We start from the raw sequence: 25,561 nt of genomic DNA on the forward strand, positions 1-25,561 counted from the left end.
CTTCACATCTCATTTTATCATCACAGCATTATCCCAGAGGAAGCTTCAAGTCCAAACTATCCCATTGTTAAATCTGCATATGAACTAAGCCACAGACATTTTTATAAAATCCAAATGAGTTCAGAAACCGGTGGTATTGTAAACCCAAAAAGATTTTAGACAGCAACTGGCTGCAGTCACTCTGCAGATTTCCTACAGATATTTGGCTGCTAAACAAGGCAGCATTTAAAGGAAAACTTAACCAAAAGGTCCACAGTTTATCACCAGTATTACTCTAGGGAAAAAAAAAAGAAAAAGGTATGACAATAAAAGAGAAATGTAAATTTGGATATATTCCCACTAGATTTTATTGCTACATACTTTTTAAAGACTTGAGAAAGCTACTCTATAAATGTTCAAAGTTGGTCATCTGTCTCCCATTTGTGCTGACTGCCAAAAATTCATGAGGAAAAGGATGGGGGAGGAAGAAATGCATTACAAATCCAGAAAACTGCTGCTCATAGTTCAGATGGAAATTCTACACCTGGACAGTGTTCACTGAGTTATCTGTAAAACTGAAACAGAACTTTATTCAAAGCAAGTATTTTTTGTGAAACCCATTTTTCAATGAACTATCTAATAAGTCAATTAATGAAGGATTTAGACACCGATTGTCTAAAAATCTCAACACAAACACAAGAAATTCCAAAGAATGTTTTTCCAGAACTCTTGAGACTGAAAAGTTTCCATTTCAGAGATACGTGAAACTTCTCTAAACATATACAACTTATAATAAAACATTTTACTATTCACAAAATGTGACTAATACAACAGACGTGTGTTTTGGCTCTACCTCTGTCTCAGAAAGCAGCTGCTTTGTCTCTAGGCTGAAGCATTTCACAAAATGGATAACACATGCCTTGTTAGAGACCTCCAGTTTGCCCAATTAATATTTCATTTACAGGAAAAGCCTTAGCACATATAAAGAGCAAAGTAGAGAGCTGCCATTTCAACAAGGATTACCAAAAGTAGGATGAGCTCCACGGGCTTAGTATTTGCTAATGTTATGCAAAGTACAACCCCCTGCTCCAGGATATTACCTCTCACCCTGGGACAGAATGCTGGCAAAGCGTTTTTACCCCATGGAAAGCACTTTTCAGACTCAAACTTTGAGAGAGTACTCAGTTCAACAATCTGGATGTAATGCATAACTTGAACCTAAAGTACACTGACAAAAGAGTAACTATAGATAAGGATATCTGGTTTTTCAGTGAAGAGCTTGGAATCTGCTAAAAAGGTAGGTGGACTTTTTTCCTAAAAGTAGATTAATTTAGAGCTTAAATAAAACTACAGTAAAGAGAAGAGAAATGCTGTGCAAAGATTTATTTTTTAAAATATTGCATGCATATTTGTAATGTCTCAAAGATCATGTTTGCAGCCTCTTCCCCTTTCCTGCCTGCAAAGTGCCCAACCTGTATAATATTCTGAGGGTATTAAGTTATCTTCTCTTGTTTAGTCTCACATGTAAAGTAAAAGACAATGAGAGGCTTTTGTTATAGAGCATTTAGGTTTGAACACTCTTATTTTGACAATAAAGAAAAATGCATTTGAACCTCACATACTTTAATAAGTTAATTTATATATATGCCAAATACTTAATATGAACAAAATCTTCTTGCTTTTAACAAAAATAAACCGGGAAATAAAAAAATGCAATTAAGAAAATATTTCCCTTATTTGTTATAAAATGTTTATTATTTCCCAATTTCTTCTCATGTTAAGACCAGGTTTTATAAAGTTAGAGTCTAATTAAAGGATACCAAGAGTTAAAAGTTGTTCCATGTTCCTTATGTGTTAGAAACCACTGCCAACAAGTACTCCAGGCTTTAAATATTGTTTTGAGGGATTGCATTTTCATTTCCAGTCCCAAAGAAAGTGTTCTCCAGAGTCCAGGCACGAGCAGATCTTCAGCAGCTCACTGAAAACCACATACATCGTTCTGGGCAAGAATGGAGACTTTGCAGGCTACTTTTTTTTTATTTGTGTTTGTACCTTTGGTAAATGCAGCACCACCTCTACAGCAAGAATCACTCCAGTTCTATGAGTATGATACAGATGTTTCCATGGGAAGCCTGACCCAACAAGATTATGAAATGCAACCCAAGGATATAAGAAAGGTATTTTATTTATATTTTCCTTTTAATATTTTTAACTAAAGTAAGCATTATATGAAAAAGGTGTTACGTGCATGCATGTGAGTTTTATGGAAAAGTCCTAAAATAACAGGGAAACATACAATGAGTTCAGACATAGGGAAAGCCACTCAAACTAAAACCACAAAAAAAAAAAAAAAAAAATTACCCTTGCTACAGTCTGAGTAAGCCACAGAAGGCAGGCTTGCACAAATAAGGCTAAAGCATCATTTTAACTCTGCTGTTCTTATGTGCCTGCAGTCGTAAGAGTTTCAAGAACAGGATACATTAATTACCAGCTCAACAGTTTTAACTATGTTGTATTAACTCAGTGAGATTGCTTAAGAACAAGGAAGGTGATTTTTTTTTTTTTTACTACCAAAGTAATAATTGGACCCCCCCTTTTATGGAACATAATCTGCCAGTATAAACCACAGTTCCTCTTTTGACCTGCCAAACTGTCAAGTTTCTTGCCTCAGTGGGTGGGTGGTTTGGGTTTTATACAGCTCAACAGTACAGCAGCCCCAAAACATTCTATAGAATGTCCAGTGCTGGAGGAGTCACTTAATATATTAACACTTTGAGGGTCTTAGTAAAGAGAATATCCCCTACATGTCAGGGCACTCACCAGCATCTCCCAACAGAATGTTTTTGTTGGGTGCCCCACATTGCTGCCTCTGAATTTCAGTACAACAGCAGAAGACACAAAGCCAGGGCAGAATTAAGTGAAGTGCCACAATCTCAGTTACAAATGTCACACCCCCATTCAGTCCTAACCAGTACACACCAATAGAGGAGATACAACACTGACCAGGGAGAAAAAACAGCAGCAACTGTCCCAAGAGTGGCTGCCAAGGAAAATACCACAGATCCAAACCAAGGGGTAACAGCCCAGTATGAAAAGCTCAAAGAGGTTTTCATTAACATTAACTGTACTTGTTACAATAACTTAGCCTGATAAGCAAGAAAAATAAAACAGCAAAAAACAAAAAGTAAAAAATTGCAGTCCAAATACAGAAAAATCCCTTTTGTATACCTTTTTAATATTTCCCAAATCTACTTAAATTACAGCTCTCTACTGTTGATTAAAACAATCAGCTACATATTTATGGCAAATAAATGTCTAAGGTATTTTTAAATCTGACATCTGCCACAGTGATGAAGTAACATGTTTTCATAAACCCACGAAAAAGGGACTATAGAAATGACTCTTAACTAATTGCTGACTACCCACTCAGAACTAAGTCTAAAAAAGACTAAACCTGTTAACTTTAACCAGCTAGGCAGATGACACTGATCCATAAGTTTCTTGCAGATTGCTGCTGCTTCAGTAAAGGAACAAGGAGGATACCTACATGGAAATGGTGCCAACAGATGTGCCACAGACAAAACAAAGTTCTCCTGGCATTGCTATAAGCTGCAGGTCTTCTGAAGGCCAACAGTTCTGCTTAGGATAATTCTAGGAATGTAGTCAGTCATTATTTCCATCAGGTCAGGTCTCTATTGACACGTTTTCATTGCAAAATAATAAATTAGCTCCTTATGTGCAACAGCTACATTGACACAAGTGCCAGTGTTCCCAGTTTACATCATGGGGTGCACAAACAGATCTTCTATTCATTTATTGCACTGATTTTACTCCCCGAATATTCCAAGTGTTAACTGGAACTGAAATGCATGCCAAATGTTTCCTCAAGCATGCCCAGTCAGAAATCTGTCTTGCATACAAATTTAACTCCTTACTGTATGCTTGAACACACTGTTAGAAAAAAGACTTTTACTAAAAACATCACAAGAAATTTATTAGTATGATTATTTAAAACCACAGTCACACCAGTCTTGAATAAAATTTGAGCAATTTAAAGCAAAAAATCTTAATTTCCACAAGAGAACAGAACCACTCAATTAGATGCTGTCTCACATCTGGACTCATTTCATTGAGCACCAACTACCAGATCTTTGTGTTATAAGATGAATAAATTATTTTGCAGAAATTTGAAGATGGTTGGAGTATTTAGATGTCAAGTGTTAATGTGTTTGTGCAGTAAAGTGGAAGAGGCAGGTGGAATTTAAGTATGTGAGTAGGCCAATATTCCTTCAGTGCATTCCTTACATAGGCAAGTAATGAACTTGTGGTTATAATCCAAACAATCTTCTGCACTGATTCTCTATAGTGAGGAATTTTTATGGCTGATCAGCAAATACTTTTTAATTTTAGGAATTTAATGGTATTCTGCAAATTACCAGTTTTAATTTCAATGACATTTCCCACTGGCAGAGATTAGCAATAAATTGCATTATGCTAAGAAGTCCCACCAAAGACTACTTTGATGGCTCAAGTAGGAGACTGCTAGAAATCTTCACCTGGGACAGATAAGCTGTGCCAGCAAATGTTATTAAATGTCCCTCAGGAGCCAAACAAGTCCACTTGTTCCATAAGCAGTCCATGCACTCAGAATTCTCTGCTGGCACAGATACCTCAAGGTCCACGTCTTCATGTGTCTAATCAACCTATCTTTGTGAGCTAACTCCTGCAGAAAGCTTCTGGGAGATTTGCTGTTGGCTGGAGTGTAGCTGGTAAGCTGACACCCCCAGCTTCCCTCCACCCAGCATTCTGGCCAAACTGCTGCCAGAATCCTACTGAGAACCTAAAACTTCACTAGGACAAATCAAGCTAGCCCAAACCAGAGCCAGAGCCTGGAGAGGCAGACGCAGGGAAGAGCCAAGGGACAGATGATTCACAGGCTAAAAAGGGGTCAAAATGACAGAGGCTGGCCAAGAGATTTGTTTCTCAGGCTTTATGTCAAGCCTGAGGGGTTTGTTTTACAGAATAAAAAAATTCCCACAGTAAAGTACACACAAGCAACTAAATACCAAATAAAACACAGTATCAGAAGGAGCTTGAATGCTCTTACCTGCACACTGAGCTTGCAGATGAACCACCTGTGTCCCTGAAGGAGGGGAGACTGGAGGGATTAAGAAAACTAAAAGGGGTTCATTTGTCAACACTCCCAGTGTGCAAGCAGCTCTTCACAGAGCTCTCCTGCCAGGGCCTGATCCTTAAGCATCTTTAAAGCAAAACATCTTCCACATCTCACAATGCTCTTTCCTGCATGTGTTTCCAATAGCCATGCACACCAAAAAACATAATGGTTTGTTCTGTCCTACAAATATTCCCCTTTAAAAAAACCCAAACCAACAAATAAATGATGCAAGCCAAAAACAACTACCACAGTCAAACCAAAATCCCCTTAACATTACTGCATGCAAATCACAGTCTAAGGCACTGTATCTATACTGTAAATACAGTAATAATAGGTATTTCTCTAAAATTGCTCCAGTACCCAGTGAAAACCTGACTGCTGTTCCCTGCATCACAAGAGACCACAACAACCACGGCAATGCTCTGGGCTGGGGACAGAGTGGCTGGACAGTGCCCAGGCACAAAGGGACCTGCAGGGACTGATGGACAGCAGGCTGGACATGAGCCAGCAGAGTGCCCTGGTGGCCAAAAAGGCCAAGGGCTCCTGGCCTGGCTCAGGAATGGTGTGGCCAGCAGGAGCAGGGAGCTCACTCTGCCCCTGCACTGGGCACTGGTGAGGCCTCACCTGGAGTGCTGTGCCCAGCTCTGGCCCCTCAGTTTGGGAAGGACCTTGGGACACTGAGCACATCCAGAGGAGGCAACGAGGCTGGAGAGGGGCTGGGAACACAAACCCTGTGAGGAACCACTGAGGGAGCTGGGGGTGCTCAGCCTGGAGAAAAGGAGACTCAGAGGTGACCTTATCACTTTCTACAGCTCCCTGAAAGGTGCCTGTGCTCAGGTAGGGTTGGGCTCATTCTCCAGGCAGCACTGACACAACCAGAGCACACAGCCTCAAGCTGCACCAAGGGAAATTCAGGTTGGACTTTAGGAAAGTTTTTTATGGAATGGATGATACAGTTCTGGAATGGCTGCCCAGGGAGGTGGTGGAGTCACCATCCCTGGATGTGTTTAACAGATTGGATGTGGCACTGGGTGCCACGGTCTAGTTGAAGCGTTAGGGCTGGACTCCATCTTGAAGGTGAAATAATCTTCCAACCTAGTGATTCTGTGTGAAGAGGCCCTTTCTGTGAGCAGCCCACAACTTAAAACAGACTAACATGCAGATTGAGTAATTTGTTTCCATTATTTCAGCCAATACCTGCAAGGAATGTGTTTATAAACTAATTTGTTCTGCAATTGAAAAGATGCAATGGACTATCTCCAGGAGGAATTCTGAAATAACTTTAAATGCAAGGACATCTCAGTCATCTTACTGAGATTATTTGGGTAAAACAACTACAAAAAACCACAACTTACACTCACAAGAATCCTATTGAGTTTTGCATTATATGCAAAACCTTGATCTTCAAAACTCTGTTAGTACTCACCACTTAGATATTCCTTCCCACCATACAGACTATATTTTCTATTTCTATTTTGTGTCTACTGTCCTTTCCTGAAGAACTTGAGTTTTCTAAAGAGCACTGGCAGCACCTTCCTTTCTTGCCTTTTAAAGTGAGTAGTTCATGTGTAAAAGTAACAATACATCACCTTAGTCATCCAACCTATAAAAGCATTTTAAAAAGCAAGTGCCATAAGTAGGTATATTGTAGGAAGCTCACTTTAAAAAATGTTATTTCAATCCTTGTAATGCTCTGTGGTTTTTGTCTGTGGTTTGTGTTTTAAAACATCAATTGTTTTCTCACAAAGGATGCAACAAATGTTTCTCTTGACACCTCCCTAATGCTGCAAAGTGATGACAGCCAACTTGATGTCCCACCAACAAAGGACACAAGTAAGTTAACTGATACGAATATTGTGATGCCTAAGATATGCAAAAGAATATGTTAATTTTAACATACAGATCTAAAGTGCAAAGGATAACAAAGGCTACAGAATGAATCTTTTTGTTTATGAGTATCTTTCATATCTCCTGTGGAAAACCTTGTAGCTTCTGAAAAATTTAAAGGATCCTCAGGTAAACTCTGAATACACAAAGCACAGTTTGTAAGCATCTCCACAGACTTGCCCAGTCATATTTGCCATTGAGATGCACCCAAGTTAAATAAGTTAGACAAGACAACAAAGAAAAACAAAATACATCCCCCAGTAAGTTCCACAGTTTAACCCAAGTGATGATGAAATACTATGTGCTTAAATTATTTCAACAGATGTATTTGAACAATTGGCTATTCTCAAAGTTTACATCTGATGATCAGGGAGGTCAATGTTTGCAATACATCAGGAACATTCTTCGCTTGCCAAAGCTTCCTACAGGCTCTGGGTACATTGTCCAGATTTCTCCTAACAAGCCCCAGAACTTTCTGCACACAAAAAGGACAAAGTTTCTCTGCCAAATAGAGCAGTGAGAAAAAGAGACACTTATTTTGTGTGTATGTGATATAAACTTCCAAAAATAACTGATGATTCAACAAGACCAGTGGACTGTCAATGTCTACCAAAGTGCTAATTCAAGATTAATTATTGCCAAACAGCACCTGTCAGCAAGCCCCCATCAAATGCTGAGCAAGTCTCCAAGAACATCAGAGCTTCTAGACAGACAAGCATAAAAACTATTGCCTTTTAAACAGTGACAAGGTTGTTTGACATTTTCCAGTTCCTACACAAACATGAAAACAAGCCACTAAATAAAAAAAAACCCAAACCACCAAAGAAGGCAGAACTCTGCAGCCTAAAAATGATGATATTCACAAAGCTAAACCTCAAAATCTTCATTCTGTTCTCTGCAGTGCTGCTGTAAAAAAAGAATTTCTGTTATGTGCTGGCTTCCCAGTATTGACCTGCTGCTTTTGTAACTCCTCACTGCTTGCAGAAGGTCCTGTTTTGCTGTGTGGTGACAACTACCCCATGGAATGACCCTGCTGTCTGCACTGCATTCACTCCAGGGTGAACGCCAACCAAAACTCTCAAAATATAGAAAACACAGCCCAAGACACAGCAGTGGTGATGAAACAGGATTCAAAGCCACATTCATTATATGTATTTGAATATTGCTGGCAGAAAAGATTAGAGCAAAGCAGAAGTTACTGATACTTTACTAGTGTCCCTGAGGAGTAGTAGTAGTAAAGGTCTCAAACTACATTACAAAAAGTTTCTCTCTCTACTTAAAACAACAGCTGTAAAAACCTCAGTATAAAACTGATAGATTGTGCACAGGGCTCTGAGCAACCTGGTCTAGTGGAAGGTGTCCCTGACTGTGGCAGGGAGTTGGAATGCAATGATCTTTAATGTCCCTTCCAACCTAAACCATATATGATATATAAACATAATTGCTGGAGTTTTTATCAAAAAGTTTAGACAGAATAGTAGCAAGGAATAACACAGGATATTGTGTGACCTGCCAGAAATGCTCCAATACACTTAGAGTACAAATGCATGTGCTGCCAGGTGTTTCTCCTTGTGGATTTGCTTCCAAATGCGATATTTAACACGGTCACAAACTTGCAGTTCTCACATTCACCATACTCTTAGCCATCTAAAGATGTCAATTGAATTCAGGCTGATTAATAGCATTTTACATGCTCAGGTAAGAATAGAGATTATACACAGAGAAATCATGCACAATGAAAACAACAAAAAACGCAAAACAGTTGAGAACATAAATCTTCTCAGAACTTGATGTAAATAGAATTTTTTGAAAGCCTAACAACAGGAAATGTTAAAAGCCTAGAGAATACTGTATTTGAGTAACCAAGCTGAAGTGAGGTGAGTAAGTGTGCTGTGCCTTGCTGGCAGACCTGCCCACGTGCTTGCTGTGCGTGTGCCTGAGCGGCTCCGTGTACTGCGAGGAGATCGACATCGAGGCCGTGCCGCCGCTGCCCAAGGAAACCGCTTATCTCTACGCTCGCTTCAACAAGATCAAACGGATCGCAGCCTCTGACTTCGCTGACATCAGTGAGTGACACCCCAATCCTGTCCCTGCTTTAGAATACAAAGCTGAAAGGCACAATGGACACGCATTTTGGACCCTGTAAACATCTTAATATTCCCAAACATCAGGCAAAGAGTAGATTGCTAAAAGTAAAATTCAGCTCTGCATCCCAGACAGTCTTAAATAAGCAGGCATTATTTTTCCTTCAAATGCTCCAGGGATAGCTCTGCCAGCTATCTCACTCCACAGCATGAGAAATTCTATGAATATCTGAAATCATGTTATCTCTAAGACAAAAAGAAGGACCCAGAGTATTTCCCTTTTTAATTTTTTCAATTTAAGACCAGGAAAAAATCCAGATATCAATTTTAATAGTATTTGCATTTGTAGATGACAATTTAGATGCTGCAGCCAATAGTATAACATTTAGCATATACAGCCATACCACATTTCATATGCCATGTAATTATAAAGTCAATACTTAGATTTTAATTTCTTTTGTGTAAAGCTACCTTGAGAAGAATTGATTTTAGTGGAAATAGGATAGAAGAAATAGAAGATGGAGCCTTTTCAAAGCTTCTGCTGTTGGAAGAACTTTCTCTTGCTGAAAATCGACTTGTAAAACTTCCTGTTCTACCTCCCAAACTAACATCATTTAATGCAAACCAAAACAGAATCAAGAGCAGAGGAATCAAAGCAAATGCTTTCAAGGTAAGGAAAAACTCCAGGTAATCAAAGTAACCAAAATTAGTAAGCAGACTATTCAGTCTGCCACCAAATTATTTTTCTATATTTTTTGTAACCTAAGAAACAAACTACAATGAAGCAGCTTTCCAGTTTTTGCTTTGCTTTTAAGGCACTCTGGAATATCAGTCATCTGTGCACTTACTCTCTCATGTCCTCCATGTAGAAAAGAATTTTCTATTAAATATCTCACCTGCTTGCTTTCTCTCTAACATGTTAAAAATAAAAAAAAAAATCAAAAATTGATGGCTCAATTAGAGTTCTGAAGACTACAGATATACTAATAAATAATACACATATAGCACTTTATAGTGGTCTCAACTTTTATAACCAACATGCTGACACTGAAATTTCCCAAACATAGGTCTGTTTTATGAATTTCTTGATATAATAGGACTCAACATCCACAGCAGAAGTACAGCATTACTGGTTTCTTGTAACAGGCATGAGTAACTTAATCTCAGGTAGTTCCAGCATCAGTAACCTCTCTTTCTGTTGAACAGAAGCTCACAAATTTGGCCTACCTCTACTTAGGACACAACGCACTGGAATCCGTGCCCCTGAACTTACCGGAGAGTCTGCGCATTCTTCACCTTCAGGTATTCCCAAAGCATTTCCCTAACATTCTCTTAGCAAACACCTCAGGAGTCACACACTTCAATCCAACTTATTCTATTTTAAAACAATTCCCACCACAGTTTTCCACCGCACCTCTGCATAAAACAATTTACCATACCAATGTGTGTGGCCACAATCATCCAGAAACTCAGAAGCTGCCAATTCCCATGCCAGGATTTATTATTGCTTTCTGTACATCAGGGCTAGGAAATGGCAAAAGCTCTAATCTTTTATCAACACTGCATGTATGCATTTATTTATGAAAACGCTTTGGTTTGCAGTACAACAACATCACCAGCATCACGGACGACACGTTCTGCAAGTCCAACAACACGCGCTACATCCGCACGCGCATGGACGAGATCAGGATGGAGGGCAACCCCATCGTGCTGGCCAAGCACGTCAACGCCTTCTCCTGCCTCAGGATGCTGCCCGTGGGCACCTACTACTAACCCTGCTCGTGCCAGCCACGGGCCACAGCCAGGCATCCAACAAGGATCACTTCTTCCTCTGTTTACAAGCTCATATCCTCTCCCTTACTAATGCTCTTTTCCCTGCTCACCCAGGGCCTTCTGCTATGTTGCCCCATTCTCCTCTGAAATAACCATTTCAAACCAGTTACTTTAGTCATTATGGTGTCCCCTCATGCTTTCAGAATCTTTTCTGTTAATGAAAGTGTAAAAATATATGTACATGCACACACATTATCTCAACTTTTATTTCACCACATACTCTTTAGATAAAATCACACAAAACTGCTTGTTCTCATTCTTTACCAGAATGAGCACTCAGAACAACCACCACGCTTTACTTTCAGATAAATGCAAGATTTTCTTTGAGCAAACCAAAGAGGATAAATACTTCTGAATTCTAATCCCACTCTTTTAATCTGGAGTGAAATCTTTTCAGTTGACCTTCAAAAGTGTATTGGATGAAGATGCAGATGAGAGAAAGCTATGTTTAGAAACAGAACTTCTCAAAGCTTAAATTCATTAACATTTCTTTAAAAACTTGATTTGTGGTAAATGAGAATAACTCCTATTCAGGTTTAGTACACCGAGCAACATAGCAACTGGAACTTTTTGCAAAGATGTTTTAGATTTCCTTCTAGTATTCTGCTTTGAAAATAACATGTGTTTGATTTTTACACAATGTCTTTTTAAGTGAAATATAGATGTTTTGCTGAGCTGTTTTTGCAACACCAGCTTCCTATTTTAAAAGAACAGTCTACGGACAGCATAACAGACTCAAATACCTTTGTTATTAACTAATGATGTAGACCAAACTTGGTTCCACAGCTTCTCCTGACTGGAAATGTGACAATATAGTTAAAAGCAAAGCTGAATTCATGTGTTTACCTGTAAATAAGTATGATTTCATCTAGATGTCAGAGCAAAGAAAGAGAATTACCCTTCTGCAACAATACTTCTGATCATTAGGGAAAAATCAAATCAGACTTGGAAGTTACAAAGAAAAGTTAATTCCATCATTAATCTGAAATCAGAGGTAACTTCAACCATTTCACTCAATGACTTGAACCTATGCAGTTTATTAAAAACACAAATTGACAGGTGCAGGCCTTGACACTCATCTAAGACTGGCCACCACTGATAAAGGGCACAATGTTTTTAATTCCAGAACTGTACATTTCTGACATCCAGTTTCTCCCTTCCAATACCTACCACAGGTGTAAAGCCTCCAGACAAATGAATGCCAAAGGTGTGCTAGTAATTATTACCACATCCACTTTGTACTAATTTTGAAACTAGTATATATTCCTAATTAGTAGAAATAGTTAAGCATCAAATGCATGATGATGTATCACTACATCTAAAATATTGATTTTACAAAATATTTTGTATTAGTTTTATTTATCTTATTTAGCTAAGCCTTGATTTGTTAGTGCTTGTGCTATGGGGAATTGATGGCACTTAATTCTGAACACATATTTTTGCCCTGAACCCATTACCCAAGAAAAACAGCCACCCCCAGTATTTTCCATTTTAAGTTATTTAGTGTAACAAGAAGGAAATTCCATTGTCTTAATTGAGAACAAAACCAAGTCCGGCAGCAATGCTTGGTTTTCATTTTTCCACATAAATCATAAAACTTTGATGTTCCCGGGTCTTTATCAAAACATAAAAAACAACTTCAAAGCATGTAAAAATACATTCCAATGTCAAGCCAAATTTCTATTTGGAAAAAATTAAACCCATCAATTCTCTCCCATCTCTTGTGATAAATGCCTAAGATGGAAAAAACACAGCTGGAAGTGTAATAATGTTACATAAGCAGCAGCCTCTGATCTTATTCTCATCACAAATCATTGCTACTAAAGCTCTTTTCAGTAAGTCACCAAAATAAATAAATAAGTACCAGTAAATATCACCAAAAAAGTGTATACACAAATAAATGCATAATTTTGTAATATATACACACATAAACATTCTAAGGCCTACCTACTATCACACAATTAATTTTACATTAAAATGTTGTATATATTTTTGAAATGTACTAATTATCATCAGTAACACTAATTAATGCTCTTAACACTTTGTGAGCAAACCAAAGTAGACAAGTGGTACCTTCTGAATTTCTCATGCAGGCACCAAGTTCTCTGATGTGTTTTACTTTATTTTCCTCATTCACAGCAAGTTAATCAAAACATGAAGTAGGAAAGGCTTCAGTAGGGAGGATTTCCACCTCCTATTTCTGTGACCAGTACTAATATCAAGCTGAATGTAAACCATTTCATTTTTTTTCCTATCACTCATTTCTGTTCTGAATTTCCAATAAAACTTGAATTTTTGTTCTTGCTTATCAGTATCAGCTTCCACAACCTGCTCTTCTAGCCTTGCCAACACGTCTCAGTTGTTCAGCCTCACAGCAGACTAAGGTTAGAAGGTTATTTGCAGATGTAAATCCATTCTACAGACATATTTCTTGTGACAATAGCAAGACCTGCCATACAGAATATGTGCTGAACACTCCACTTGCTCCTTCAAAACCCAGTTTGAATTGACCTTGAATTGCCATGAATCTCAAAACATCCAATATTACTTGAAGTACTCATCCACTTCTACATTACCCCTTTCTTCTCAGGTACCAAAACAGGAAAGAAAAAATAAACTACCTTTGGTGTTTTCACACTACACTCTGAGGAAAGTATCAGAAACTATTTTATTCCTACTTTGAAGTCTTGGCAATTTTCTTTTTAAAAACCCCCATGTTAACAGAAGAGCTAAAAACCCAAGACTCCCCTCCAACAGCTTTCTCTCCAAAACAGGGGAGTCTGGAGAGCAGGTAGGGGGAAAAATAAATACAAAGATTACAGACTCATTTTTAATTTTGTGTAAGTGTGAATATTAACAGGATAGACTCTTGAGTTGGTTTTATGCATATATTAACAACATATGTCTAATTGCTTTCCCACAAATTACTAAAACATTAAACTACAAATATACATTCTCCTTGGCAATCTAATTTTTGAATGGTCACATTTGAACCTTGTATTAATTCTCTTACCTGAGAAAGTCTTCTGTTTCAAAATTAAATTATTAGCAATGCTAACAAAAATAAGGAGGTCTAAAATATTCTTCATAAGCACACAGTCAGGCATATTTGGTAACTCTCCCAAATTGGTTTGTATTTCAACTTTACCTTTGCCTTTGAGCATGGAAATAAAACTACCTTTAGAAAGAACATCTGTAATACTGACAAACTTGTAATGTCTTCAATGAATTATCTTCACACATCTTCTAGCAATTAGTAGATTATTTCATTGTTTATACTCAACATCTGAACAAACACTTTTAAAAACTGCTTATATAACAACAATTTTAAAATTGTCTCCAAAACTCTTTCCTATCTCTTTCCTTTTTATTATATTTTAAAATGAGAAATATTTACAACAGTTCACTGTCCCAGAAACCACAGTGACTGCTGATCTAAGGATCAGAAAGCATCAAGGGAAGCTGGAAAAAACAATTGCAGAGCCCTAAAGCTCTTGGTGCTCTACCTTTGCTATGGAGGGTTTAGAGAAAAGCCCTTAGACAAAAGCCAGCAGGGTTAGGCAATGCCAGTTCATTGCTCAGCTGAGGACTGGATTCCTTTTTTTTAGTGCTGTCAGAAAATAGAACTCTTTTTTCTATTCTGGTTGATTGGATAATAGAAATTGATTAATTTGGTACAGAACTCAAAGGCCTAAAAGACTGAAAAAAATCGGAAAAAGTGCAGTTCCCACTTGATACTACAGCTGAAAAGTAAAGATGGTGTCGAGTTTAATGACAGTAAATTCTTGAGGTCTCTAAAACTCAGCCAAGAAACCACAAACAATTAAGCAGCTAAACATCCTTCCCTAACATAAAGCCTCATGTAAGATGCTTTGTGTCTGTAAGACTGTAGTATTTTTACTCCAAGGATTAGTTGTTTATCTTAAAACCAGCACAAAGCCAAAACAAACAACCCAAATACTGGTAATTTAAAACTAAGCTGAAATACTATGTTCCAGTTAGGAGGGAGGAACAGTTTATTTCCCACACAAGTAAAACACTCCAGAACTGAAAGTGCTGTCATCCAAACACATGCTGACACATCTTCAAGAGAAACAGATCTAATCCTTCAAAACCAACATTTAGATGCCAAAGACTACAAGTGTTATTTTCTTTTAATTTCTTCTTTTTTTTTTTTTTAATCAAAATAAAATATAATACCAAAGCAAACTGTCTTACTCCTTCTCAGAAAGGCAGAGTCTTATTTTCCTCCACCCAGGAGGAACACAGCAATTGCCCCTTGAACACAGCACAGATTTTTAGCTCATATTCTCTTCACCACCACATACAAAATTAAAATCCTACATGTTGTTCTTCTATTATTTCTCTAAAGTCTTATATTGTTGTTATCAGATTTCAAAAGTCCATACCTCTTTGGTGTATTCTCATGGCTGCAGATCTTCACTGACTCCTTCTTCTGCATGCTGTTCTCTCTCAGGTCAGGGCTCCTCCAAAGCTCTCCCTGACTGGCCAACCCACCCCCTTTTATCCCAGTCATGTTCATTGGTTACAGCTGCAGCCCAATTAAGGACATTGCAGCTGCAGCCCATCAAGGGCAACCGGGACCTCTGGGGCAAAGCCTCTATACAGATATTCCAATACATTTCCTCTACTATATTTCCCCCTTTTCTTTCACATAAGTTAACAGTTGTACAGATGTTTGAATACAATACATACATTTCTCCATGACTCACAGGCCATGTACAACCCACATAGCTCCTTGCTCAAAGGCCATACTCTTTCACAGCTCCCTGACCCAAAGGCTATGTTCTGTCGCAGCTCTTGGCCGCCACAGCTCTCGGCTGTCTTATCTCCTGTTAGCTATCACGTTGGGGTCACCAATTGTTGTTGTTCTATTAACTAGAGTCCCATATTGTTGTTGTTATCAGACTTCTAAAGTCCATACCTCTTTGGTGTATTCTCATGGCTGCAGATCTTCACTGACTCCTTCTTCTGCACACTGTTCTCTCTTAGCTCAGGGCTCCTCCAAAGCTCTCCCTGACTGGCTATCCCGCCCCCTTTTATCCCAGTCATGTTCATTGGTTACAGCTGCAGCCCATCAAGGGCAACCGGGACCTCTGGGGCAAAGCCTCTATACAGATATTCAAATACATTTCCTCTACTATACCTACATTCTGCTAAAGACAGCCAGTTTCACTTCCAGTGCTCTGTCTTACCAAACTTCTTAAAACAATAAATATTGTACTAATAAATAAAGGTTTGATAGACACTACCTTGAAATGCAGGAAGGTGTGTCTACGATGCTCATGCCACTCAGCATAGGTTGAAAGGCTCCTGAAAAACGTTATAATATCTCCACATTCTTCAGTGCTACAAAACAAAAATATATTGGTTAACCCACTCATAATCAGATGTATATGATAATCTGATTATTGTATCATTTTACACTGATATGATAATCAGATTATCATATCAGTGTAAAATTCACACTTAAAAAAATTCATTAGTATTGTTTGAATACGAAGTAGAAATCATCCAAAATAAGAACCACAAAGCTGAAAAAAAGCTGTAATGATTGAAAAAGAGGTGGAAGAACACATTCCTAAACCAATGTTTCTGGTGTTTGTCTTACATGTAAAATGTGGGAACAAAGTAGTCACCTGCAATATCTTAGTTTGATTTTATTCTTGTTCAACTAGTTTTCTAAATAAATTCTAAGATGCTGCATAGTAAAACCCAAACCTGCAAAATGGTAAGATGTGCCAAATTGCATCACTAACCTTCAAATATTCCCAAAAATCTTTGTCCTAGCCAACTAACTCTACATGACATGTTACCTGTCTCTGCTTTTCAAGATTAACCAAGATGAATTCAGCTTTCCAAGATTACCCTTGCAGCTTCACCAGGATGGGAGGCCTGGTGACACAGGGCATCTAAACCAAAACTTTGGTCAGACACTTAAAGCTTGATGTGATCTTGTCTCTAGAGCAGAGGGACTCCAGCCCTCTGAACACCTTCCTCACTCTCCTCTGGATCTGCTCTAACAGGTCCATGTTCCTTCTTATGCTGGGGAGGGGGGGAGTGGAAGGGAAAGATAGATATAAATGTTTATTTTTCAAATTTCTAGTATGAATCATGACAGAGAAAGGAAAAGAGACAATAGAAGGTGACAAACTGTCACGCAGCAAACCACACATGCAGGGTTGTTGGGGAAAAGAGGAAAAAAAGCTCATAAAGGGTGTGCAGTTTTTACTAAAAAAATGCAGCCAGAATGCAAAGGGTGCAGAACTCCACAAAAACCACATGTCAGGATAGCTGAAGTAACATGATTATTTAAACATAAGGGTGAAAGGCTTCAGGTCATTGTTGTTATGAGCCACAGACTATTAGCCATCATCAAAACACACCTGGCAAGCACTGTTTTGGAAATACAAATATTTCTTTTGGTTACTAATATTGGATTTTACAAGTTTATAAAACCTGACTTGAGGAAGATACCTGCCTGATGTTTGAGAATATTTCAGGAAGTTAGAGTATTTAAATTCTAATGTAAATTTGACCTCTGACATCTGCTCTGAGATTAGCTATTGTTTTTGGATTTTCAGAACAGCTGAGAGCAGAGACCTGAGGCACTCACAGAATGGCTGCAACAGTGGATTTCCAAGGCAGTTCAGCCTTCCCAGGGAGAACTGTGCTTTCAGTCCTGCTCTAGTTAATATACAGGAACAGCAAACCTTAACCAGTTACACAAAGCAACTGGGAAAAATACATTAGGGTCATTCAGATATTGAAAATGTGAAAGAAAAGCCAACAAGTTTTATCCCAGCCTGGAAAGAACAGCATCATTAAAGGAAGTTACCACAGTAGTCACAGCTGCCAACAAAATCAGGCCAAGATGAAAAAATTGCTGGCAGCAGTTGGGAAAAGTGAGTCCCTGGAAGGACACAGACACTGATTTACAATAGCTCTTCAGCCCTGGTCTGGGAGCTGGTTTAACCACAACTCTGAATTGTACATGTCCAAGTCTGCTCATTCTATAGGAACTGAGGAGCCTGGTAACAACTGCTCACATGCATGCCTGGAGAACAGATTGCACACAAACTGCTCTGGGCTTTTTTCATCTCCACTTATAGAAAAGGGAACACAAAGCTTTGTTACCAAATGACACACTTGAAATTCTCTTTGAAGAACTTGGCAGTGTCTATAAAATCCACCTTTAGGCTATTTAAAGTACTACCACAAACACTGTGACCATGGCTGTTAGTTTATTGCCTTTTTGCCTCACACCAGTTTTTAGGTGATGCAGCAGATAATTTTCAAGGGTGGAACATCAACAGAAAGAAAAAGCTTTGGGTAGAAGTTCAAAGAACCAGGTTCCAATGTAGAAGTTAGTCAACCAATATACCTGAGGAGGTCCTTTTCTCACATAGCACTGGTTACATTCAAGATAGAAAGCTAAAGTCAGTGTTTAGAAAGGGGGAATCTGTTGGCAAGAACAGCTGTATGTAAATCCATATTGGCAAAGGAGTAAGAGACAGCATAAGAGCACCAGTTCAGTGAACTCTCAGAGCATCCAATCTGCCCATAAACACTAATTCCTAATTAGCCCAATTCCTCCTGCTGAAAGTCAACTACACCAAATGCTAAAATACCAAGGAAACGTGGTATAAAATAACAAGGTAGTAAGAGAGTGGATGGTAAAATTCAAGTCTTGTTTTATTTTGAAAGAATTTAGCATTACAACAATCCACTAGGAGCAGAAAACACTTGTGTGCAATGCCAACATCCATGTTACAGAGAAGTCATCCAAAACCACTGAAAAGGATATTCAGGCAGAGAGTAACTCTGTCAGCTTAAAATCATGGGCTCTTCATCCAAACACACTTTCACAAAATATCAACAAAACACAGAAGTATATAGGAAATTTACCTGTTGTAAGAGTATCTAACCCTCCTTGAATCTGTTCCATTGTGTATTTTAAGGGAGAAAATCGATTTTAACTCACTGCAGAATGCAAGACTTCCTACATTAGCACAGAAAACCAAAGCATGACTCAAAGCTGGGGGGAGAATTCCTGCATCTCTTCATTTGCAAGGGACTTTGCCCATGCAGCATTTAATATAATGCACATTTTCTAAATCCTGCACTCTGACTTACAGATTCTAACTAGTTAGTAAAAAGTAAGAGCAATTTTCATACTGCTTAAAACCCCTATTTGCCTAAGTAACCCATGCAATGGTAAACTCCCCCAACAATTAAAGGGGTGTCAAGTCTAAAAAAGGAAAAAGGACTGACAAGAGTTTCTTTAGGTGTTGTGGTTCTCAACACTAATAAAGGATAACATAAGTGATAAGTGGTCCAAAGGGGACACACGTGAAATCCAAAAAAAGACAACTAAATATTGTGATTTCATTTGCATACATCTGTTATTGTCACAAAATAATTAAGAAATTATATAAAAAGATACCCACTTTTAAAAAATGTACAATTCTTACATAGAGATGTACCATTTATACATTAGAGCAGTACCTGCAGACTGCTGAATTTTCTTCATTTACAAAGATATTGTTCAAGTGCTCTAGCATTCCCCTATTTTCTTCCAAAGCAGGAACTGAGTGCCAGATTTTTAACTCTGCTGTTCTTAAAGACCAATTTCTGACACGTATTATGAAGAAAAACATAGCCAAAAAAAAATTAGAAAACTGGGGAGGAAAAAAATCCCAGCCAGGAGACAAAACAGAACAGAACTAGACAATGGATTAGGCAAGACTGGGCCAAGGAAGCAAGAGAAGAAAACAAACTGGTAGGGAGGCTGAAAATGAACAAAACTGCAGAGGACCAGATTCAGCTGGTCAGGAATGGAGGGAAAAGAAGGGAAGAGGGAGGAATTTCAGGAGCAGACTAAAACACAAAGGGCTACTTGGGAAAAGTCTGAAACTGGACATGAGGGGACTACAGCTTGGAAAAAGAAATGAGGAGTAGCCCAGCAAGGGGATGGAGAAAACAGGCCCTGAAGGGAGATCACAGACCCAGGGGAACAGGGGGTGCTCTCAAACAGGCCCTGCCAGCATCAGCCAGGGACTCACTGCCTCACACTGCCAGCACTCACTGTGGCCTGGACAGGGCACACAGGAAAAGTGAAATCTGTAGGTGTTATGGGGGAACAAGTTTGGGTTGTTCCCTGCCCCCCAAAAACCTACTGAGCCCATTGATCCTATTGGCTGCAAGGGTGTCCACAGGCACAAGGCCACGTGCAAAGGGAGCCTCAGGAGAAGGCACTGCCTGCTTTGTTGGCATCTCCATCATTCATGAAAACTTGTGCTTATTTCTGAGCACTGGCACAAGGTGAAAAAGGAGAAGAGACAGGGACAAGAGAGCAGTGCTCCAGCCAGGATGAAATAAAGTCTGCCACTACTTCAACACATTCCTTTCCAGTGTGACTATTAAGTTCCAATACACTCCTGCTGTCATAAAATAGTCATGAATAAAACAGGGCAATTTCCTCTTCTAAATCCCACTTTTTGAGAGCAGTCAACTGCTCTTCCCAGTTTCACCACAGCTTTAGTAGATTTATATGGAAATCTCAAAGCCTTTAAGTACAATAGTTTTCAGGAGAGAGTACTGAAGCCTGAGGTAACTCAATAGACCTCTCTCTTCATCCATCTGTTGGTCCTTCTTCTCCCTCCCCCAAGACCAAAAATAAAAGAAAACAAAAGAAACAACTTAAAAAAAAAGAAGTAAATCAATGATAATGGATTTGTTCTCAGAACAGCTTGCTAACACAATTCAGTGGAACACTGCAGAAAATAATTTGATCATTTACTCATCATGTTACCACAAGAAGTTGGCATATCCAGAAAATAATAAGAAACAGCATTCATTCATACATTTAAGTTTTAGTATGTTAATTTTCTTAAGCTATTGCACAAATACACTAGTCCATGCTTTTAAATTACATTTTTTTGAAGATAGCAGTGAAATAAATCCTGTTGCCAATAAGAGAAATGGAATTGAGAGCTGAGAATCAGAAAGAGGCAAATACTGGAGAGGGGTTCTGTGTGCATTTTAGGCATTACTCCCAGTGCAGCTGACACAGACAGCTGAGGAGCAATTATATAACATGAGTTTGTAAAGGTCCTTCCAGATCTTAAAAATCACATGCCTCTCATCTTCTCTCCAGGATACAGAAAGGGATGGAAGGGTTTAGGTTGGGCTAAGGACACATCACATAAAGACACTGGCTGCCAGCAATTCACATGAGAACTCAGTGCTGCATTTAGTATCCCATATCCCACACAAAAACTTGCCCTGAGCAAAAAATTCCATCTTACCGTGACACAAACTTGCTCACATTTGAATCTTCTCTGGAGTCCATTGTAATGCTGAGATCACTAACCACAGCAGACACTTTCTCATCCTTCTAGATTGGAGAAGGAACAACAAAATATTTTAGAAATTGCTCTAGTGAGGAGAAAAATGTGTCTATTTGCATATAAAAATATAAAGATATAATAAAAATATATATACATATAAAAATATAAAGATATTAATGCTGCTAACTACTATAATCCTTAAAATAGCATTTTTAAAATTACAGTTTGTATGTGTGAACAGTTTCTTTCATTTCAAGAGTAGCACTATTATCCACACAAGGCTTTTGGAATAACACCTGAGTTTGTCAGCATAGAAAAAAAAAAAATATATATAAAGGAAGGTTCATTACTTCTTTTCACATCAATCCCACTTCTTTAAGATTCTTCTCATACTCCAACACAACCTTGAGCTGCCACATACACCAGAAAATTAACATAAGGTTTTATCTGTTAGTTTTGGGCTGTCTCTCTAATTTTAGACCCTATAGTTTTGTCTCAAAATATTGTTCTTTTTTACAATCACTGTTACTCAGAAATATGTGTGGGATAATAAAATTATTCTAAATTAATTAATAAGCTGTAAAAGAACGAGAAAAGGTGGTCAGAGTAGAAATTAAGCCACAAAAGAAGGTAATTCTCTTTTCTATGCCTTCTTGAGCACACCAAAGCAATGGATTTAATAACAGTGAATAAAAAAGCTTAAAATCATGGTTTGAAGACCATAGGAAATGCCTCACTTTAAACCTCTTATACCAAGGCACTACAAGCAAATGGGAATGGCAAGAGAGGGCTGCACACCCCCCTCAGCAGTCCCTGTGCTGCTTGGACAGAGCCCTGCTGACACTGCCACCACTAAGGATGGGAAAAGCACAGCAAGGCACTACAGAGATCACTGGATGCACTAAGGAACATCAGGAAAAATCATTTTAGGTTCAGAGCACGAGGTTCAACAGGGGGATGGGGTTGTGGAGAAGCTGCCAGCAGGCACAAGCTAACATGGCACCTTCTGAAGGGACTGGATTGCCAATGGAGGGGCTACTAACATGCCAAAATGCCTTTGTGGGGCCAAATAAAAACATTTAAAAGGAAATCTCTGGGCAAGAAAGAAACTCTTTAAATGATTGCTTTCCCAAAAGGCTCAGACTTGTTTTGGCTGATTTTCAAGCTCATCCTCTCCTAATACTTAATATCATGAAGCTGAGTTAACTCTATTGTGACTTCACTACTAGAATAAATAGCTACAGTTAACAGTGTGAAAAAATTATTCCTGACCTTCTGGTGCATACCACCAGACCTGTTACCTACTGGGCACTTCCCAGAAACAGCTTTTGTTCCTCAGGCCAGGTGAAACTGCTTATAACTGCACTACCTTGTCCATGCTAATCTCAGACAGATTAATTTGAGTATGATGTACTTCCAGCAAACAAACAAAAAATTCATGCAAAAATCAGCTCAAAATTATACTTTTACAGCTGAAGTGAGGGTTTTTAAGTATACATACACCTGCTATTCCCAGGTGTATGTATACTTAGATCTATCAGCATTCAAAGTAGCCCAAATTTTAGACATTAGGCAGCCAAGTGCTGCCACTCAGTGGTGGAATGCACCAATAGCGTCGGCAGTAAATTTAACACCCAGTAACCCCTCTGAGCCCCACTGACACCAAAGGTGCCATCATACTGCAGGAGATGCAGCTGAGAAACATTCTAAGTGCAGTTTTATACATGCAAATGTCAAATGTCAATCATGAAGACCACAAGTTTTAAGTCACAAATGGACTTCAGAGGTTGTTCATTCAGCTGAACTCTTGCAGTTTCAAAGGATAAAATCCACATGTGGGTACCTAAATATTCAGTTCCCAAATTCATAATATGGCTTTTCTAAAGAATAGGAAGGACATCTTTACTGTTTACTCTCAGTCCCATCTCATTAAATTAAAACAAACAAACAACTTTAAAGCTGAGCTGAAAAATCAAGTTTTCATGTTGTTAGAAATACCATTACAAAGTACAAGTGTTAGAAAAATGCTATTGCAAATTGGGGTAGAAACTGTTTTCCTTTGCTTAGCATCTTGAATTCTGTGCTAAGAATAGAGTCTTATAAAAGAGCTCCCTCCCAGAAAATCTGCAATCATTGGCAGTGCTGCAATGACTACTCACCAAAGCACACACAAATATAACCAAAGGAAAAGAAACAAATCCAAACCAACAAAAAGAGCTGCTGAAGTTTGTAGTGTTTTAGCTTTTCCTGTTTCTTCCAGAGAGGTAACATTTGGCATCTTCCAATTCCAGAATAAGGTATGTGACAATAGAATGTGCTGTGTGGGATGAAAGCTGGGCTGGGTCAGGCCCCAGTGGGGACCTGGCAGAGCTGAAGGACACCAAGTGCTCCCAGGGCTTTACCTCAGTGCCAGGCTGCAAGAGCATCCTGCAGGGAGCACCTTTTGGGAAGGAAAGGTGATAAAGACCTGGCAGTACTGGGTTAACAGCTGGACTTGATCTTGAAGGTTTTCTCCAACCTAAATAATTATATGGTAACCACTTTGAGGCTCAACACTAAACCTGACCTTCTATCAACTATCTTGCTTGGATGCACACAGAATTCCTAAGTTGGGTGCAGATGTTAAAGAGCCAAAAGAACACACTGAAACTTAGATTAAAGAGTTGAAGGTTTCAGCTGGAAAAGGCAGCAGTGACATTTGTCCATTTAAAGTTCTGTTTGGTAGCTTTTTTTTTTAAAGCATACATTGACCCTTACCTGCATTTCAAGAAGCTGGAATTCCAGTTGAAAAGGTAGGGAGTGACACCTCCCTGCTAATCTGTGCTTCCGCACCGTCTTGTTTGGAGCTGTTAGAAAATCAAGTTAACAGAACACTCAATTCCACTTCAATAACTGCTGCATTTCTTCCCTTAGTCAAAGTACTGTTACCATTCCTCATGTAAATAAGTTTAACACACTAAAAAACACCACCAACAAACTCCACTTTCCCTCTAAGCAAAGCACAATAGTAGTCTGTGCCTTTCCCATCAAGAAAAGGACAATATTGACCCAGAAACTATTCTGTCAATGAACCAAATCTTACTGTATTTCAAAGGCATTGTCTTTCTGCTAACAGTGAATTAGAAGAGAGGTTTGCAGATGAACTGCAACCAGTATGCTCAGTAAAGGGCACAAAACTGCTTACTCTTTTCCACTGTTTTCTTGGACTGACTTGTGAAATGAATCCCAGTAAATTCCATTAAAAATGAGAGATCTCTTTCTAGACTTTCAAGCTGAGCTTTCAGGTCTGATAGAGATTCATGTTCCTTGGTTTCTCCCTCAGTTTCTCCTTGGAGTGATTTCCTAGAATGGAAGAAAAAAAAAAGTCAAAATACCCAGACTTGACATGTTAGTAAAGCAATATCATTAAATAAAAGGCATTAGTAATGGGATCTGATGGTTTTCAGACCCACATGAAGTTTCCAAGGAGTCAAGTTTCAGTTGGATCACATTGCTGGAAATAATAAACCTATTCTAACTTACATAAACTCTTTCCAGCCACTGCCAGGTAGACACAGCTTTTATTCTAAGTCTGGAGGTGCAAGTGTCCATTTTGAGATATGTGCAAAAACATCCAAGAAAAATTACTTATTTTATCCATGGAGTTTGCATTTACAAAGTCCTAACATAGAGACAAAAGCTTAGCCCAAACAATTTTGATAAAGAAATTCTGTTAATCTAACAAATGAAAAAAAAAGCATACATTGCCTTCAGTATCTCCTCATCAGAAAAGAAGGTGGATTCTTGTCTCATATCTTCATACTGCTCTGTCAGCAGCCTAATTTCCTCTTCCAGTGCCTGGATTTCCTTTTCATAAGCTTGAAAAATGCCCTCATCCATTTCTCAGATCTCAGAATCACTGCATAAAACAAAACAAGGATTTTTCTCAGGAACAATCAATTTTCTAAAATCACAAATATAACATTAGGCAACGGTTTCAAGATACAGAGCACTGGACAGCCTCCAGAGACAGAAGCTAAATCAGGGATCTAATGGAGTCAAAGGCTTTAAGAATCTTTTTAATTAGTCATGATTTGATCCAGGAGTGCACTCAGCTGTTTTCCATTTGCTGTAATAGAACAACAAGCTGCTGCACAGGTAAGAACCAACTGCAATCAGAGACAAGAACAGAACCCAGCTTTGGCCAATTGACCTAACGACTCACCTGGGCAGACGAGGCACAGCTGCTC

The 25,561-nt window shown here is 38.6% G+C and overlaps 2 protein-coding genes across 3 annotated transcripts in view; one reads left to right on the forward strand and one right to left on the reverse strand.

The window, feature by feature from the left end:
- CENPP (centromere protein P) overlaps nt 1–25,561 on the reverse strand; it is a 115,054-nt gene that overhangs the window by 87,941 nt on the left and 1,552 nt on the right. The window contains exons 2-6 of the mRNA XM_071440009.1: nt 25,075–25,230; nt 24,517–24,674; nt 24,090–24,178; nt 21,291–21,379; nt 16,233–16,329 (exon numbers count right to left, since the gene is read on the reverse strand). Of these exons, the coding sequence (XP_071296110.1) occupies nt 16,233–16,329; nt 21,291–21,379; nt 24,090–24,178; nt 24,517–24,674; nt 25,075–25,211 (570 nt within the window). The 5' untranslated portion in view covers nt 25,212–25,230. The remainder of the gene's footprint in view (nt 1–16,232; nt 16,330–21,290; nt 21,380–24,089; nt 24,179–24,516; nt 24,675–25,074; nt 25,231–25,561) is intronic.
- Nucleotides 1,086–13,256, forward strand: OGN (osteoglycin). Of its 2 annotated transcripts, none has more exons than XM_071440004.1 (7): nt 1,086–1,276; nt 2,047–2,156; nt 6,904–6,988; nt 8,950–9,108; nt 9,594–9,796; nt 10,333–10,428; nt 10,729–13,256. In XM_071440004.1, exons 2-7 carry the CDS (start codon nt 2,103–2,105, stop codon nt 10,897–10,899), a joined length of 768 nt encoding a protein of 255 aa, XP_071296105.1. In that variant the 5' UTR covers nt 1,086–1,276; nt 2,047–2,102; the 3' UTR covers nt 10,900–13,256. The 2 variants fall into 2 exon arrangements, with proteins under 2 accessions (XP_071296105.1, XP_071296104.1); XM_071440003.1 differs by having other exon boundaries at nt 1,087–1,276; nt 1,904–2,156.

Source organism: Agelaius tricolor, unplaced genomic scaffold, assembly GCF_023055355.1.
Source record: "Agelaius tricolor isolate 1412-34295 unplaced genomic scaffold, bAgeTri1.0.p SCAF_14, whole genome shotgun sequence".
NCBI lineage: Eukaryota > Metazoa > Chordata > Aves > Passeriformes > Icteridae > Agelaius > Agelaius tricolor.

Excerpts from the sequence above, each read along its gene's own strand:
- OGN (XM_071440003.1), top strand. The coding sequence starts at position 1,989 with ATGGAGACTTTGCAGGCTACTTTTTTTTTATTTGTGTTTGTACCTTTG. Across the intron at positions 9,797-10,332 it reads TCAAAGCAAATGCTTTCAAG|AAGCTCACAAATTTGGCCTA; the intron begins GTAAGGAAAAAC and ends TCTGTTGAACAG. Across the intron at positions 10,429-10,728 it reads TGCGCATTCTTCACCTTCAG|TACAACAACATCACCAGCAT; the intron begins GTATTCCCAAAG and ends TTTGGTTTGCAG.